The sequence below is a fragment of the Bos mutus genome, chromosome 8, assembly GCF_027580195.1.
Source record: "Bos mutus isolate GX-2022 chromosome 8, NWIPB_WYAK_1.1, whole genome shotgun sequence".
Classification (NCBI taxonomy): domain Eukaryota; kingdom Metazoa; phylum Chordata; class Mammalia; order Artiodactyla; family Bovidae; genus Bos; species Bos mutus.
Window position 1 is genome coordinate 73,967,016 of NC_091624.1, and position 17,245 is coordinate 73,984,260.

Genomic DNA, 17,245 nt, shown 5'->3' on the forward strand with positions numbered 1-17,245 from the left:
TGATGATTGTTCTTGTTGCTATTTGCAAAACAACTCGAGTATGATTTGAAAACGCAGGTTTTAGTCTCTGGGGTACAGAATTGTTGTCCCAGCTTCCCAGAAAGTTTTCATTAAGAATCATAAATGCCACACTGTTCAAGAATAACAACCAGCCCAGAGAGTCATCCGGCAAGATGTGCATAGCTGAGTTTGGGTTTATTTCACCAGATCCTCGCTTTCTCTCAGAAGGGGAACCAGCTGGGGAAGACTGCTCTAATTACCGGCTGAAGAAGTGCTCCTATCCAGTGTGCGATCTAGTCAGCTCAGGAGGTGGGCAGGCTAGTTTGAATACGAACTGTATAAAATAAACTCTGACCCTAATGTGTTTTGGGTTTTTTGTTTGTTTGTTTTTGTTGTTGTTTTTGAAAAACACAAAAGAAGGAAGCCCGTTCTATGACAAAGTCTAATTACCTTCGAGAATATAGTTCCACAGGCCCTAAAGGGCAAAGAGCTTCGGGAAAACCTCTACATAAGTGAATTTCTGCTATTTTCATCTTACCCTCCAGGCTCCCAAGAAATATAAAGCGAAATGAGATGTATTCCTAAAATTTATCCCAGGATCTCAACCAAGTGTAATAATTAGTATATGCACTGTTTTTCGCTTGTGAGGGGCTGTACAAATCCTACAGGAAACCAAATGACGTGGCCAGAACATCCATATGACTCATGGTACTTAGCTCTGTCTGGAAAAATATATCTGGCATGTCAGTTTCTCTGGTGTTAAACCCACTGTGAGAACCCAAAGGAAAACAGCCTGATGAAGAAAAGATAAAATGAATTTTAGCTGATCTCTTTAGGATGGTTTCTTCCACTCAAGTTGTCAGCAATTTTCACTGAACCACATCTCGATCATGGATTTCTTCATTTTTAAGTTAAGAAGGAATCTGCAGTCTCAGGTCCCCATCCATACATCACTCCCCCAAACCATCTAACATGCATTAGCAGGCCTCACCTTAATATAAGCCCATGAAATGGGCAAGATGCAACTGGAGCCCCACGGGGCTGCGCTGACGGTCCCCAAAGCCTGGGCATCTTCACTTGGTTTTAGCGAAATGATGGGATGATTAGGCAGAAAAGGAACAAGATGCTTCTTCCTGTATATATATTTTTTAATACAAATTTAGAAGATGTTAAAAAGATCTGGTCTAACCAAACAGGCAGGTCCTGGGCCCTCTCAGGAAGCTCTATTCCTAGCAAAGGAACTCTGACATGGAAGGTACCCGGCACCTGCTAAGGGGCAGATGTTCAGGAAGTCTCCCTTCCTTCCTCCTCTGCTGGAGGCATGGCTCACCAGCCATCAGCATCCTAGCAGCTCAAACAAGTACCATGGTGGAGAGCTGGGGAGAGACAGGCAGCCTGGAACATCATGCAGAGCTATGGGCTCATGAGGATGTGGGGACATCCCAGCCCCTCACACCCTCTCCCTCCCTGCCCTGGCCCCACACTCTTTCCCAAGGCATCTAAGGGATATAGAAGGATGCTGCTGAGATGCCCCATAGGGTGACAATCACAGGCCAGCCTGTGAACATCAGTTGCCCCATCTTCCCCAGAGCTGAGCCACTGCGACCCTGCTGCCTACTACAGAAAACAGGAATCAAAAAGGAAAGAAGAAAAACCCAAGGAGGGCCAGGCTCTCCATATCCCTGAAGACTGGCCCCTTCCGCACATTTTGGGAAAAAGGAAGATGCTCAGGAAATGGTTGCTCAGCATCATTTCCATGAGATGATTTGATTTCAGTTTAAAAAGTTACCAACTGCTCCGAGATATTGCTTTAGTCTTATTCTGACTTCATCCAATTATTTCTAGTAATAAGGTTTGTTTCCTTCCTACTTATCTCAGATGTAATAAGAATTCAGGCTGTAAAGTGTCCAAAATATTACATCCAATTTCTTTTTGGCAGGGGGACATTTGAGTTCTACTCCTTTAGCAAATTTTAATTATACAATAGTGTTATCAATTTTAGCCACCATGTTATATGATAGATCCTCAGATGTAACCATAAGCTGATTTTAAAAACAAAGCTGCTTGGAAGTCTAAATTAAAGTCCAAGAGACCCTTCTAGGTGCTAATATACCAGTTCTTACTCATAATGCTCCAGTAAAGCTTACTATTCATTTCTCTGTTAATAAACCTGCTCTGTCTATACATGACTAGGAGCTGAGTGTGGCCATACACACTGTGGTTAATAAAATCTGTTTGCTTCCCCTTGAAAGCTCCTTGAAAGCACCCCATTCACTGCTCATCACCCAGCCCCTAAAGGCACACTACATGTGAAGGTATCCTGACACCTGAAGTCCTCGATGAGAAGAACAGAGTGTGGGGCCAACTCTCAGTCTTCAAAGCCATCCCGAAACCAGGGCCCAGAACTCACACTCCAATGGGCCCCATGCCAGGGCCGCCACCTCCATGGGGAATGCAGAAGGTCTTGTGAAGATTAAGGTGTGAGACATCAGACCCAAAGTCTCCGGGACGACAGAGTCCCACCTGTCACAAAGGGAAAGAACCAAAAGCAAAAGTCAAGAGCTGAAAGGGTGCTCTGGAGAGACAGCCATCCTGCTCCCCTGAGAGGAGAGGCAGGAGATGTGCACAGAAACGTCCTTAGACGGCAGCTCAAACCCGATATCCCACAGGCAGCATGCCCTGCAGTTTCTATGGAAACAGCAATTGACCATTTAGATTTTAAAGTATGATCTGAATATACCATCAACTCCTAATTATCCACCCCCAAGAAAGGGGAGGGGAAGTATAGGCTTTCCCTGCTATTGAAACAGGCAATTTCACCCCAGCATGTCTAGTACCCCAGCTTTGGATATCATGCACTTTACTGAAGGGCCCCTTAGGACACGTGGATATAGAGGGCTGGAAGGCTATCTGAGAGAATACTGAGCTGAGAGAGAGGGAGGGAGCCTGACAGTTTTCCTGAGACCATCCTGGTACCAGCCACAACATTCAACAGGTGTTCCTGTCACTTTGGCATTTGAGCTAATTGTGGATGTGATAAAAACTACAAGACTCATTTATGCTATTGAATCAATAGACAATCCCTGGACTGCTCAAAAGAGATCAGATAGAAGCAAAGAAAAACAAAAAGAGTCTGAAATTGGGACTTCCCTAGCAGTCCAGTGGTTGCTGCTGCTGCTGCTAAGTCGCTTCAGTTGTGTCCGACTCTGTGCGACCCCGTAGACAGCAGCCCACCAGGCTCCCCCGTCTCTGGGATTCTCCAGGCAAGAACACTGGAGTGGGTTGCCATTTCCTTCTCCAATGCATGAAAGTGAAAATTGAAAGTGAAGTCGCTCAGTCGTGTCTGACTCTAGCGACCCCACGGACTGTGGTTAAGACTCCATAATTCCAATGCAAGGGGCACTGGTTCAATCCCTGGTTGGGGTTAGACCACACATGCCCCTCACTGGGGCTGAAAACAAAACAAATTAAAAAAAAATTTTAATGAAAAGAGTCTGAAATGGTTTTAAAAAAAAAAAAGGAGAGGGAGTTGATATGACTCTTTAAAAGATGATGAGTCCCTGCCCTCCAAAGTCTCCCTAAAGCATTCCCTTAAACGCACGTGTCACACAGACTGTAAAGAAGGTGAAGTGTTAAAGAACTGATGCCTTCGAACTGTGGTGCTGGAGAAGACCCCTGAGAGTCCCTCAGACAGCAAGGAGATCGAACCAATCAATCTTAAGGGAAATCAACACTGAATACTTGTTGGAAGGACTGATGCTGAAGCTGAAACTCCAGTATTTTGGTCATCTGATGCTAACAGCCGACTCATTGGAAAAGTCACTGATGCTGGGAAAGATTGAGGGCAGAAGGAGAGAGGGCATCAGAGGATGAGATGGCTGGATGGTATCACCGATGCAATGGACATGAACTTGAGAAAACTTCAGGAGATACTGAGTGACAGAGAGGCCTGGCATGCTGCCGTCCATGGGGTAGCAGAGTCAGAAACAACTGCTCGACTGAACAACAGCAGCAAAACGTCACACAGACCACCCCCTACACACACACAGCCCAGTAGGTAGTCAGGATCAGCCCTTCAGAGCTAGAGATGTGCAGCTGTTTTACGCTGATGAAACTGAAGCTAGTCCAAGGTCCCGGGAGTTCAGTATCCACCAGGGGCCAAACCTTGGGTGTTAATTCCCTCAGGAAGAGGGGTCACCCCCCGCCCCTCCCCTGCAATAAGCTAAGAAAATTCAGCTCACTCCCTGCTTCCCTTCAACCTTTTTACTTCGTCCTCAGCATCCCCTGTGACTTCATGACCTCCTTGGGAGGAGTGTGTGTATGTGTGTGTGTGCGCGTGTGCACGTACCCGTGCATGAGCACAGTCACTCAGTCGTGTCTGACTCTTTGCGAACCCATGGACTGTAGTCTACCAGGCCACCCTGTCCATGAAATTTTCCAGGCAAGAATACTAGAGTGGGTTGCCATTTCCTACTCCAAGGGATCTTCCCAACCCAGGGATCGAACCCATGTCTCTCGTGTCTCCTGCAGTGGCAGGTAGATATTCTTTACCACTGCACCAGGATCTGCAATCTCAGTGAAATTATAGTACATACTTTGATTTGGCAATATAGAAAGTCAGTCTCTGTTCTGAATTCGGTGTCATGTTTTAAGACAACTGTCAAGAAGACAAAACAATTTTTTTTTCATAACCATTTTCTCACATTGCCCACCTGAGCATTCATGTTGGCCCCATCCAGGTAGACCTGGCCTCCGTGTAGGTGGATCAGGTCACACACGTCTCCAATGTTTTCTTCAAACACTCCATTGGTGGATGGGTATGTGATCATGATTGCTGCCAAGTTCTCCTTGTGTTTATCCACCTGAGACAGAAAAGTGGCAGAGGGAGCTAACGAGAGGAAATGTTTCTTTCTTAACCAATTCCTCATTTTTTAAAAGGATTAAGAAAGATGAAGTCTTGGTCTTTTCGTTTCTCAAACTGTCTCAATGTAGGATGACACTAATAGAAGGTCCATAGCCATTTCTGCCTTTATAAATCATTCTAAAGAAATAACAAGATTCCTTTAGACTAAGTCTCCATGGTCAAGACCAAAAAACTGTTCAGAAGATTTCTGGATATTTTGGGCTGAATTCTCTAAAGTGGTTTTCCTTTGGTTCAAATCATCTCAATAATTATTTCAGATTTTTTCTGGTTCCAGACAAGTCAATTCTCATAGTTCATCTTGCTATGCTCATCTTGCCAAATCCATCCTATCCACTTTCCCTCCCATTCTATTGAAATTAGAATTCCCACTAGGAATGTTCTGCTCCGATTTAAAAAACAAACAAACATCATTTTTCTTTTGACAGAAGGCAAGCATATATGAAAGACATGTTCCTATTTTTTTGACCAGCAAGTCAGAGAAGAGGCCCACGTGAAAACAAAACAAACAAACAAAAATTTTAAATCATATCCTATATTGGAGAGACTTAATAATTACACTTTTTGACCCAGAATATTTATTGGTAAAAACTTTATGGGGCAATGGGAGGTGGGGAGGTGGATGTGAGAGATTAAAAAATGCTTGTTTTTATCTTCCTTTTGAAGGTTGTTACATGAACTTCTCAGTCTCCATGTCTAATAACCCCAACAAAATCACATTGCCATTCAAGTGATTTCCTTCCTCTTAAGATGCAGCCTACAGTCCACCAGTGGAAAGCAGATACGGTTGCTAGGCAACATCTTCCTGAAGGTTGGGAGGTTGGGAGTTTGGGAGTGGGGGTTGGTGTTGCAGGAAGGAGGATGGAATGTTGCCTGAAATTCAGCAAGTAATGGCTGGGACCATCACAAACATCTGCAAAATCTACATTTCTGTTTTAATCCCCAACACAAAGATTGAGAATACCTATGACTTCCAGGATCATAGGTTTGTTCACGGGGGAAGGAGAGGAAGATTGGGCAGGAAGAAGCAGGCAGATTCTGCAAGGACTAGTCTTACTACCACCATGAATAATTCATTCAGTTTCTTACACATGCACATATTAGAGGACGGAATTTCAGTTTAAAGGACCTTCTCCTTGTTAAAGAAGGAAGAGGTGAAAGAAACTATGGTCACTTTTACTCTGGACCAAAAATGTGACTCTTGCTTTTATTTTTCTTATAGAGATGGCTAGGTTTTCTGATTTTATGCCATTTTCCCTAGACCCATTCGGAGAAGGAACTGCAGTCTTTTAATGAGGATGCAAAAGAAGATAACGTTGACCTAAACCATCCCTGATCCTTGCCACTTCTTTCCAACCCAGACCTCCCCCATCTGGTAAGCGGAAGTTGAGTACCATAGCCTTGAGGTGAGCTGCATCGATGTTTCCGTATTTATCCACCTCCACAGGCTGAATCCTCATGCCTGCCATGTGGGCACTTGCAGGATTGGTCCCATGCGCAGATTTTGGAATGAGGCAAACCTTACGAACGAAAGGAAGGAAAGAGAGAAATCACCAGGCTGTTCATAATGGCAGAAAAGTCCTACGAAATGCTTGGAGCATAAATACATAGGTGCCATACACTCTATTTAAACTGACCGGTGGTGCCTTAATATCTGCTACAACTTCATGATTACTGTATTGAAAAACAGTGTCCAACAGAGGAGTTGACACCTGGATCCCCAAATACTGTTCCCGAAAGACTTTCAGAATATTAATACTCTCCTTCCTTATCCCAGTAACACCAAAACAAGCCTAGGCTTATTCTAACCTTGCCTCAGCAATAATATGTAGAAAGCACCTTACAAGAACATGAGATTAGAAATTAAACTCTAGGACTCAAATGCACACATCACAGCTCCAGTGCTCTGCTTGGCTCTGCTGGGACCCAGGAGAGATAATGGTAGACATTATCCCAAGGCCTCCCAGTGACAATACACCAGTGATGTCATCATTATTGGATGCTTACTCTGTGCAATAGATTCTCTGCTCACATGAGAATAGCCAAGCACAAATGCCCATCAGTTTCTGCCCTGTGCTCACACAAGGCATTCACTGAGAAGGTGGCATCTGTATAAATAAATGTCTAGAGGGACTTCTCTGGTGGTCCAGTGTTTAAGAGTCCATAATTCCAATGCAGGGGATGTGGGTTGGATCCCTGGTTGGGGAACTAAGATCCCACATGCTGTGCAGCACAACCAGATCAAAAAAATTAAATAAATAAATAAATAAATAAAAGGACCCTTTAGACAGGGACTGCTGCTGCTGCTAAGTCACTTCAGTCGTGTCCGACTCTGTGTGACCCCATAGACGGCAGCCCACCAGGCTCCCCGTCCCTGGGATTCTCCAGGCAAGAACACTGGAGTGGGTTGCCATTTCCTTCTCCAATGCATAAAAGTGAAAAGTGAAAGTGAAGTCACTCAGTCATGTCGGACTCTTAGCAACCCCGTGGACTGCAGCCCACCAGGCCCCTCCGTCCATGGGATTTTCCAGGCAAGAGTACTGGAGTGGGGTGCCATTGCCTTCTCCGAGACAGGGACTACATCATGTCAAATAAGACTCCTTGGCTGGGAGGAAACATTTCTTGCTTTGTCAGGAGACTACTCCTCTCTTTCTAAAGGGATCTTGGTGTTGCCAGTATAATTAGGGAAATGAAAGTTCTCAAAAAAAAAAAAAAAAAAAAAAAAGTCTAGTGCCCACAGGTGCCAAAGGAACTCAGAATGAGGGGGTGCCACCTCAAGTTGAAGAGATCAAGAAAGAGTATTTCAAGAGCTTAAAGATGTGTTGAATTTTTATGGAAAATGGCTGGTGGGCATAATACTAAAATTCCCAGGTTTAAATCATTTTCATTTCCTGCCCCCAAATCGTGTGAGCAGAGGTGAAGACACATGCTCTGTGTGATCTGATGATGCCACACTACAGGAAAGGGCGCCCTGCAGTTCCCTCCAACAGCGGTAAGGAGAAGCAACGTCAACCCTGAAAACAATTCTGTTTTTGTTTTTAATTCCAGAACCAATACTGTCACCCTGTGAAGAAAAACGGATGGGCATTATAAAAATGGGCTTATGAAGGGGAAATTTAACTTAACAGCTGTTTCCTCAAAAACAGCAAAGCCATCTATTTAAGCAAAATGCATGTGACCCAAAGAGAACTATCAACAGAGGCAAAGATGAAATGACTTTGTTCTTCTTCTGTGGACAGTTAGCGCTTCTTTGAATGGTGACCCCATGAACTGCAGCACACCAGGCATCCCTGTCTTTCACTGTCTCCCAGAATTTGCTCAAACTTATGTCCATTGAGTCAGTGATACCATCCAATCATCTCATCCTCTTTTGCCCCCTTCTCCTCCTGCCCTTAATCTTTCCCAGCATCAGGGTCTTTTCTAGTAAGTTGGCTTCTTCGCATCAGGTGGTCAAAGTATTAGAGTTTCAGCTTCAATATCACTCCTTCCAATGAATATTCAGGGTTTATTTCCTTTAGGATTAACTGATTTGACCTCCTTGCTGTCCAGGGAACTCTCAAGAGTCTTCTCCAGCACCACAGTTTGAAAGCATCAATTCTTTAGCGCTTAGTCTTCTTTATGGTACAATTCTCACATCTGCACATGACTAGTGGAAAAACCATAGCTTTGACTATACAGACCTTTGTTGGCAAAATGTTGTCTCTGCTTTTTAATACTCTGTCTAGGGATATAAGGATTAGCAGGAAGAAAATGTCTCAGTCATTTTTTCAATGATTTGTTGCTGTTAGACATTTGTGATTTTCTATGTGGATCCTCACTTTAAAATTTGTGGTACTGAAGGGACTTCCAATACCTAAGTTCTAGGACAATGTCCTAGGTTCTAGGACAGAACCTAGATTTGATATTTTAGCCAACACTAACTCTCTTTGGTTCATTTATGCCAATTTAGGTGGATTCTGTGTTTTTCTAACTCCCTAGTGTGCCTGGCATAGACCCAACATAGCTCATTTTCAAAAGACTTGCCGCATGAGCGAAGGATTAAGGAGAAGAAATCCTTTGCAAGGGAAATCAATTTCTTACCACTGGTCAAATCCAAAACCCAAAGGCCACTACTTTGCCCAGGCAACTGAGAAAAGAAAAATACATACAGGTTTTGGGGGAGGTTTTGGTGGTGCTTTTTTAGTTTGTTTGGGTCAATGTATGCCCTTTGTATAGGAAATTCAATCACTGATCAGCAAACCTGAATTAGTATTTGACTAACAAATGAGTAATAATTATAAAGTGCTTAGGATAGTGCCTGGCACATGGAATTTTTACATAAGTGTTTGTTAAATAATTTGTAGTCTCCCAAATTAAACTGGTAAATCAAGAATTTGGCCATTGCATTTTAGGAACCTCTGAAATTTAACCTAAGAGCAAATGTGAAAATAACTTCCAAAACAGTTTGAAATAAAAAAAATCATCAGGAATCCAGGAGGTTCCATAGCATATGACTTCCCCACACATTTTTTTTTTTTTGCAAAACAGCATATATTTTACTAGTTTCTGTGATAGTCTATTATATGGGAGCAGCTGTCTTAGACATCTCTGATACAGAAAAATCCTCCATGATTATTTGAATAATAAATCATTTTCTTCTTCTCTAACTAAAAAGTCAGGTTAAATTAAAATCTTTAGGATGCCAACATTTCCAAACTTGAGGGTTCTGTTTCTACAAGCTCAATGACTGGGTAGTCGTCCCTGCCTCCCTCACCCACCCTCAAAATGCAGCATCCCACTCCTCTCTGTCCTTCAGTGGAATAACCTCTCCTAACACTTCAGTGATAGCAGTGTGAACAGTGGAGCCAGGAGAAGCATCACACACAAGGGGACTGAGATAGAAGGGAGGACTGGAAAAAACAAAGAAGGAAAAAGAGCTAAAAAGAATCCATGTGTCATAGAAGAACTCTGTTGTTGCTGTTGTTTAGTCACACAGTAGTGTCCAACTCTTTTGTGATCCATGGACTTTAGACCGACAGGCTCCGCTGTCCATGGGATTTCCCAGGCAAGAATACTGGAGTGGGTTCCCATTTCTTTCTCCAGGGGATCTAACCAACCCAGGGGTCGAACCTAGGTCTCCTGCATTGGCAGGTGGATTCTTTACCTCTGAGCCACTGGGAAACCTAGGAGAACTCTGCCCAGGCCCAGTCTCTCATCCTTTTTTTGTGACCTTTCTGGTTTGGCCCCCAGCTCCTGGACACTGGACTACCCTGGTGGCTCAGGCAGTAAAGTGTCTGCCTACAATGCAGGAAACTCGGTTTCAATCCCTGGGTGGGGAAGATCCCCTGGAGAAGGAAATGGCAACCCATTCCAGTACTCTTGCCTGGAGAATCCCATGGACGGAGGAGCCTGGTGGGCTATAGTCCATGGGGTCGCAAAGAGTCGTACATGACTGAGCGACTTCACTTTCACTTTCACTTTCCTGGACATTAACAAACAGTTCCTGGGGTCAGCCTGGAGAACTAGGAACCAGTGCAGGATGGGAAGCGTCACAGAGTAGACAGAACCTGTATTTTAGCTGGCCTTTTCTAGCTGGTCACAGGCCTTCCACAAGCACCACAGTGTAGATCCCAGCAGCTTCCCCATAAAGCAGGAACAACATGGAGATGGTAACACAGAATGAATGGCTCCCTCTCCCGGAGTCCCAGAAACTTCATGGTTAAAGAGCATGAATAACAAAGAGTTCCAGGGGCTACTCAGTACAAGGAAGCCACAGAGGAAAAATAGAAAAGGCAACTCTAAATGTCAGTCATCTGGCAGCCTCTCATTGGATAACCAGAATCCCAACATCTCCTTTCTGACTCTATGAAAGCACTGACATTTTGAGGTCCAAAGAACAACTTTAATTCCAAAACCCTTCCTTAGAAAATCGAAGAATTCAAACCCAGGTTAAAAAAAATAAAAAGTTGAGATATCAAGAAGGTGGGAGAAAAAAGTTTTTCCTCCCATTTTGTGAAAGTAAAATAGTATTTAAATTCTTCCCTGCAAAATCCAGGTAACTAGCCATAAATAATCTTCCATCTTTAATAAAACTAGGAATGGACTAAGACTGGGCTACCACCAACTGCACCCTACTTTTGTGTGCAGCCAGAAGGACTCCAGCCCCCTTTTCTCTAAACTTCCCGGGCTGGGCAGATGCTTGTGACTTGCTCCTGATTCCTACCCACTAATGCCATCTCCACAGCTCATGAAGTTCAAGGTCAGCGTGGCCACCACCAGGAACACAGGCCTCCTTTGGCCGCAATCTGAAGCCTGTGTTGTTAGGTCATCGGCTAAGGGCACTGCCTCAGGATTAGTGGAGGTCTGTGGTGCCCATTAGCACCTGCTGGTCCCACAAGGGCCTCCAAAAGCAGTTTGGACCCTGGAGACTAGACTCTAACTCACAGCAAACGATGAAACAGAACCGTGAACTCTGCTCCATGCCTTCTTTTGTTGTTGAGAGCTGAGAATCACTAATAAGGAATTTATTTATTCAACAAATATTTTTTGAGCATACATAGGGCAAGAACTGTGCTCAGGCACAGTAGGAGTTATAGAAGAATGAAAGCTTGGTCTCTGCCCTCTGTCCAGGCCTGGGGCCAGGGCTGAGCCAAGGAGGGAGACTTGGAATGGCAACATTCCTTCCCCTTACACCCTTTGCTCCCTGGGGGCAGCAGTTCTGCAGCCAACTGGCTAACTTTTACAGACTGGGTTTAAGAAGACTTTTATCTCAAAATGTTTTTCCTCAAAATGGTCCAGTGAAACGTCTTAGAGGCAAGGATCGTAATAGCCACTCCATAGACATTTGTTTCTTGATTATGTGTTTCCCCAACTTCTTCCAAGAAGACTTGGAGGGAGTGTCCCTCAGAACAAAAGGGACCCTAAAGTTGAACCCACTGACCTCCCCGCACCCCACTCCAGTGGTAAGCACGTGGTTGATGCTCACCGTTCTGTGTGTCTCTCCTTTCGCATCTAAGTAGGCTCGGATAGAGGCCAGCCCGGCGTATTCCCCCTGGGCTCCGCTGCAAAGACACGAAGAAAAGGGTCAGAGCTTTATGCCTCTCTGCCTTCATGTACTCATTCAGTATTCATCAGGTATGGGCTGTATGTTCACCAACATGTGACACAAAGTCCCTCCTAGAAAACAGTAAGCTCGCCTAGGACCCCTGCGTGAGCCTAAAGCCTTGAACAACCAGAACAACACCTGGTCTGTGCACTATAGCTCACCCATTCCTACTCAGAGATGGGATTTCAACTCTCACTCAGGACCATACATCTAAAAAAAATCATTTTCATTATGGAAAGTTCCAAAACTGTGCAAAAGTAGAGAGAAGAATGTAAGGGACCACCACATTGTGCCTATTACCCAGCTTTAAAAATTAAAAGATCATGGTCAATCTTGTTTCTACCTACATCCCTCACTAACCCTCTCACTCTGAACTAGATTATTGTGAAGCAAAACTCAAGCATCATATCATTTCATCAATTCAAACTTCAATATGTATCTTTCAAAGATAAGAATTATTTTTTAAAATATAATTGCAATTATCACACCTAAAATGAGGAACAATAATTTCTTAATATCACTAAATATTTAGTCAATGATCCGATTATACGGCAAAGGAATAGTACATTGAGTACAATTAATTGAGTGTAATTGAGTGTGGTACCATTCCCGACAGACTCGGGTCAGCTTTCCTAAGCCCCACATACTCACGGCAGCTAGAGGCTGGCCATACCCATCTCAGCAGTCCTTGAAGGCACCACTTTTAGAGCACACTTAATGACTAACATTCCAGGGAGGGGTGCTGAGTCAATCATAAACTGTTACTTAATGTTCTCAGTACTCTCTGCAGGAAGGAAAGGAAGTGAGTAATAGGTTTTTTAATCCCATTCAAAATGCATGTTTCCTCCATTTCAAAAAATTACACCATCTTTTGACTCTGTGGAAGGCCCAGTGGTTTTGGCACCCATCCCTCCTGGTCACCCCGTAATAATGAGATCATACTCTAAAAAAGAACAAGCTTAAGAATAAACTAGATAAATTGTTTAATTTCTAAATGAAAAGCTAAGCTTGAGCCCTAGAAAACATTTTTTGAGAAAATGGTGGGATAGAACCAGCTGAATTTGAAATATCTGCAAACTAGTATAGGGACATTGATGGCTCGGTGTCAGGAGATGGCAGAATTGACAATTTAGGGCTCAGCATGAGAAGAGGACAGAGCAGAGGAAAACATCTGGAGGTGCAAGGCTTGGAGTCTGGCTGAGGAATAAAGCAAAGTGGTGAATCCACAGTGTGGGTGCCACAGAGCAACAGAAGAGACTAGATGAGCTAAGGAATAATGATAAGTGTAAGCTGCTCCAGAATTAAGCACTTCCTATTTGCCAGGCACTATGGTGCACAGACAAAACACAGGTAAATGAGAACCATTATTGCTGTCACCACGAAGCATTTTATAATTTTTTTTTTTGACCTCAGGAAATGTATAGACTACTATTATGCATGGAGCAGCTCTGCAATAAATGTTTAGTCAATCTGTTCAAAACTGAGTTCTTCTTCAGTCCAGACGACATTAATGTCATCATTTCGCCCATGGAAAAGGACTTCAACAAATGGACTTTGTCTCTACTCAATACTCTGTAATGGAATATTTGGGAAAAGAATTTTTTAAAAAAGTGGATATATTTACATGTATAACTGATTCACTTTGATGTATAGTGGAAACTAACACATTGTAAATGAACTATACTCCAATAAAAATTAATTTAAAAATGGATTTTGTATTTCCTTCTGTGTTTTTCTCATGACTTCTACTCATCTTGTGTTGGAAGATCAATCAAAGAAGGAAAGAAGAGACTGGAGCTAGGAGCCAGTAATCTAAGAGAAAGGCAGTATACCAAAGACTTGATCAGAAATGCTGGATGTTTTCTGGCTTAGATACTCTTAAAATCAGTCATGTTCCAAAAAACTGCAAAAGATATATTCTAAATCCTACATAAGGATTATTCCTGGGGTACTATGAAAATAAAGGGAATTATTAGTGCCACCTGTTGGTGAAAAAGCATTATGAACAGTATCTGCTTATCTGCATAACCCAGACTGAGAACTCATCAGAAAAGTACTACATGTGGAAGGGCAGCTAGGATAGTGGTTTTCTGACACCTATTCAAAACCAAGGGATTATACTGCATAGCACAGGGGACTCGATTCAATACTCTGTAATGGCCCAAATAGGAAAAGAATCTTAAGAGTGACCACTTTGCTATAAACCCAAAACTAACACAACATTGTAAATCTACTATAAAATAAAAATTAAATTTCTGCATGGTTTTTAAACTTATGAAAAAGTTAACATAGAACCCATTTTGCATGACTGCAGAATATGCTACAATTCATGACTTAGGGTGAATCCTAGAAGTCACCCAAATTCAAGCTGAATTATACTATTCATGAACTGAGAAAACAGTAGCATGTTTTATTTATAATAGTCAAAGTGGGATGTTGTATTGATACAAGTCAAAAGGTATTAAAAATGTGCTCTAGAGAAAATGATCATGTTATGTACGGATCATAACTGAAAATTTAGGTGCTTATAATTTCAGGTTTATACATTTTTTAAATTATTCTTGTTTTAATTTTCTCTAGATATCCTTCAGAAAATCATTAAATAGGTCAACACACCATTGTAGCTCACACACCAATGGCCACATTTAATGCGCAGTTTCAGAGAAGTTTTCTTTTAAGCTGTCTATAAGTCAGTGGGCCTATTTTATTTGTAACAACATCTGAAATTCTTAAGTTTTCTACACGATGTCCCTAAAAAATATTACATTTAAAAAGACATTTTTGTGAAAAAGATTTTTTGAGTGATAAACTGTAAATTTAAATATGAAGTGAATTCCTTCCCATCTATAATATCTAACACCTAGCCCATTGCAAAAACTGAAACATTTGGAAGCTAAAATATGCATTATTATCCAATGAAACCAAGATTTTTGTAGATATAAGATTATTCTAAAATTTATATGTAAAGACAAAGCAACTGAAATAGCATTCTGAAAAAGAAAAAAGAGGAATCAGTCCTGCTTCTAATGTCAAAGCTCTCCTTGACCTGATGTCCCTTTTCAAGTAGTTAGACAACAAGCTCCTCTGGATCTTAGTCTCCATCCGTCACATGGGGATAATGCCACCCAATTTACAGATGAATTTAAAATTAGTATTATAAAAGTAATACATTCTGATTTTTTAAAAACTTCGTCAATGAAAAAAGGGATGAAGCTTAAGGTAAAAAAAAAAAAAAAAAGCCCCTAATTCTTACCAGTTTTACTCCCTCAAAAGAAGCACTATTACTAATTTCTTGTGATACATAATGTTTTTTGTTTGTTTATTACTGAAGGATAGTTGCGTTATAGAATTTTGTTTTCTGTCAAACCTCAACATGAATCAGCCATAGGTACACATATATCCCCTCCCTTTTGGACCTCCCTCCCATTTCCCTCCCCATCCCACCCCTCTAGGTTGCTACAGAGCCCCTGTTTGAGTTTCCTGAGTCATACAGCAAATTCCCACTGGCTATCTATTTTACATATGCTAATTAAGTTTCCACATTACTCTTTTCATACATCTCACCCTCTCCTCCCCTCTCCCCATGTCCATAAGTCTATTTTCTATGTCTGTTTCTCTATTGCTGCCCAGTAAAATTCTTCAGTACTACTTTTCTAGATTCTGTATATGTGCGTTAGAATACGATATTTATCTTTGTCTTTCTGACTCACTTCACTCTGTATAATACGTTCTAGGTTCATCCATCTCATCAAAACTGACTCAAGTGTGTTTCTTTTTATGACTGAGAAATATTCCATTGTGCATATGTACCACAACTTCTTTATTCACTCATTCATCTGTCGATGGACATCTAGGTTGTTGTAATGGGCATCTAGCACTATTGTAAATAGTGCTGCAATGAACAGTGGGATACACGTGCCTTTTCCAGCCCTGGTTTCCTCAGGGTATATGCCTAGGAGTGGGATTGCTGGGTCATATCATATGGTGGTTTTATCCTTAGTTTTTTAAGGAATCTCCATACCATCTTCCATAGTGGCTGTGTCAATTTATATTCCCATCAACAGTGCAAGAGAGTGTCCTTTTCTCGATACCCTCTCCAGCATTGTTTGTAGACTTTTTGATGATGGCCATTCTGATCGGTGTGAGGTGATATCTAATTGTAGTTTTGATTTGCATTTCTCTAATACTGAGTGATATTGAGCATCTTTTCATGTGTTTGTTAGCCATCTGTATGTCTTCTTTGGAGAAATGTCTGTTTAGGTCTTTTTCCTGCTTTTTGATTGGGTTGTTTGTTTTTCTGGTATTGAGTTGTATGAATTGCTTGTATATTTTGGAAATTAATCCTTTGTCAGTTGCTTCATTTGCTATTATTTTCTTCCATTCTGAGGGTTGTCTTTTCACTTTGCTTATAGTTTCCTTTGCTGTGCAAAAGCTTTTAAATTTAATCAGGTCCCACTTGTTTACTTTTGTTTTTATTTTCATTACTCTAGGAGGTGAGTTATAGAGGATCTTGCTTTGATTTATGTCACTGAGTGTTTTGCCTATGTTTTCCTCTAAGAGTTTTATAGTTTCTGGTCTCACATTTAGGTCTTTAATCCATTGAGTTTATCTTTGTGTGTGTTGTTAGGAAGTGTTCTAATTTCATTACATGTAGCTGCCCAGTTTCCCCAGCACCATTTACTGAAGAGGCTGTCTTTGTCCCATTGTATATTCTTGCCTCCTTTATCAAAAATAAGGTACTCATAGGTGCATGGGTTTATTTCTGGGCTTTCTATATTGTTCCATTCGTCTGTATTTCTCTTTCTGTGCCAGCACCATATTGTCTTGATGACTGTAGCTTTGTAGTATAATCTGAAGTCAGGAAGATTAATTCCTCCAGCTCCATCCTTCTTTCTCAAGACTGCTTTGGCTATTCAGGGTCTGATCACAGCTTCAATTTCAGTGCTTGTGACTGGGTTGTCCATAATTTCTATTTCTTCCTGGTTCAGTCTTGGAAGGTTGAACTTTTCTAAGAATCTGTCCATTTCTTCCAGGTTATCTGTTTTATTGCCATATAGTTATTCATAACGGTCTCTTATAATCCTTTGTATTTCTGCACTGTCTGTTGTAACCTCTCCTTTTTCATTTCTACTTTTGTTGATTTGATTCTACTCTCTTTTGTCCTTGATGAGTCTGGCTAAAGGTTTGTCAATTTTGTTTATCTTCTCAAAGAACCAGCTTTTAGTTTTATAAATCTTTAC

The 17,245-nt window shown here is 41.8% G+C and overlaps 1 protein-coding gene across 1 annotated transcript in view; it reads right to left on the reverse strand.

Moving 5' to 3' along the window:
• The window catches only part of GLDC (glycine decarboxylase), a 95,443-nt gene that overhangs the window by 18,342 nt on the left and 59,856 nt on the right, over positions 1 to 17,245 (reverse strand). Inside the window, exons 16-20 of the mRNA XM_005906907.3 lie at positions 11,886 to 11,961; positions 6,316 to 6,441; positions 4,713 to 4,862; positions 2,411 to 2,523; positions 992 to 1,133 (exon numbers count right to left, since the gene is read on the reverse strand). Coding sequence (XP_005906969.2) covers positions 992 to 1,133; positions 2,411 to 2,523; positions 4,713 to 4,862; positions 6,316 to 6,441; positions 11,886 to 11,961 — 607 coding nt within the window. The remainder of the gene's footprint in view (positions 1 to 991; positions 1,134 to 2,410; positions 2,524 to 4,712; positions 4,863 to 6,315; positions 6,442 to 11,885; positions 11,962 to 17,245) is intronic.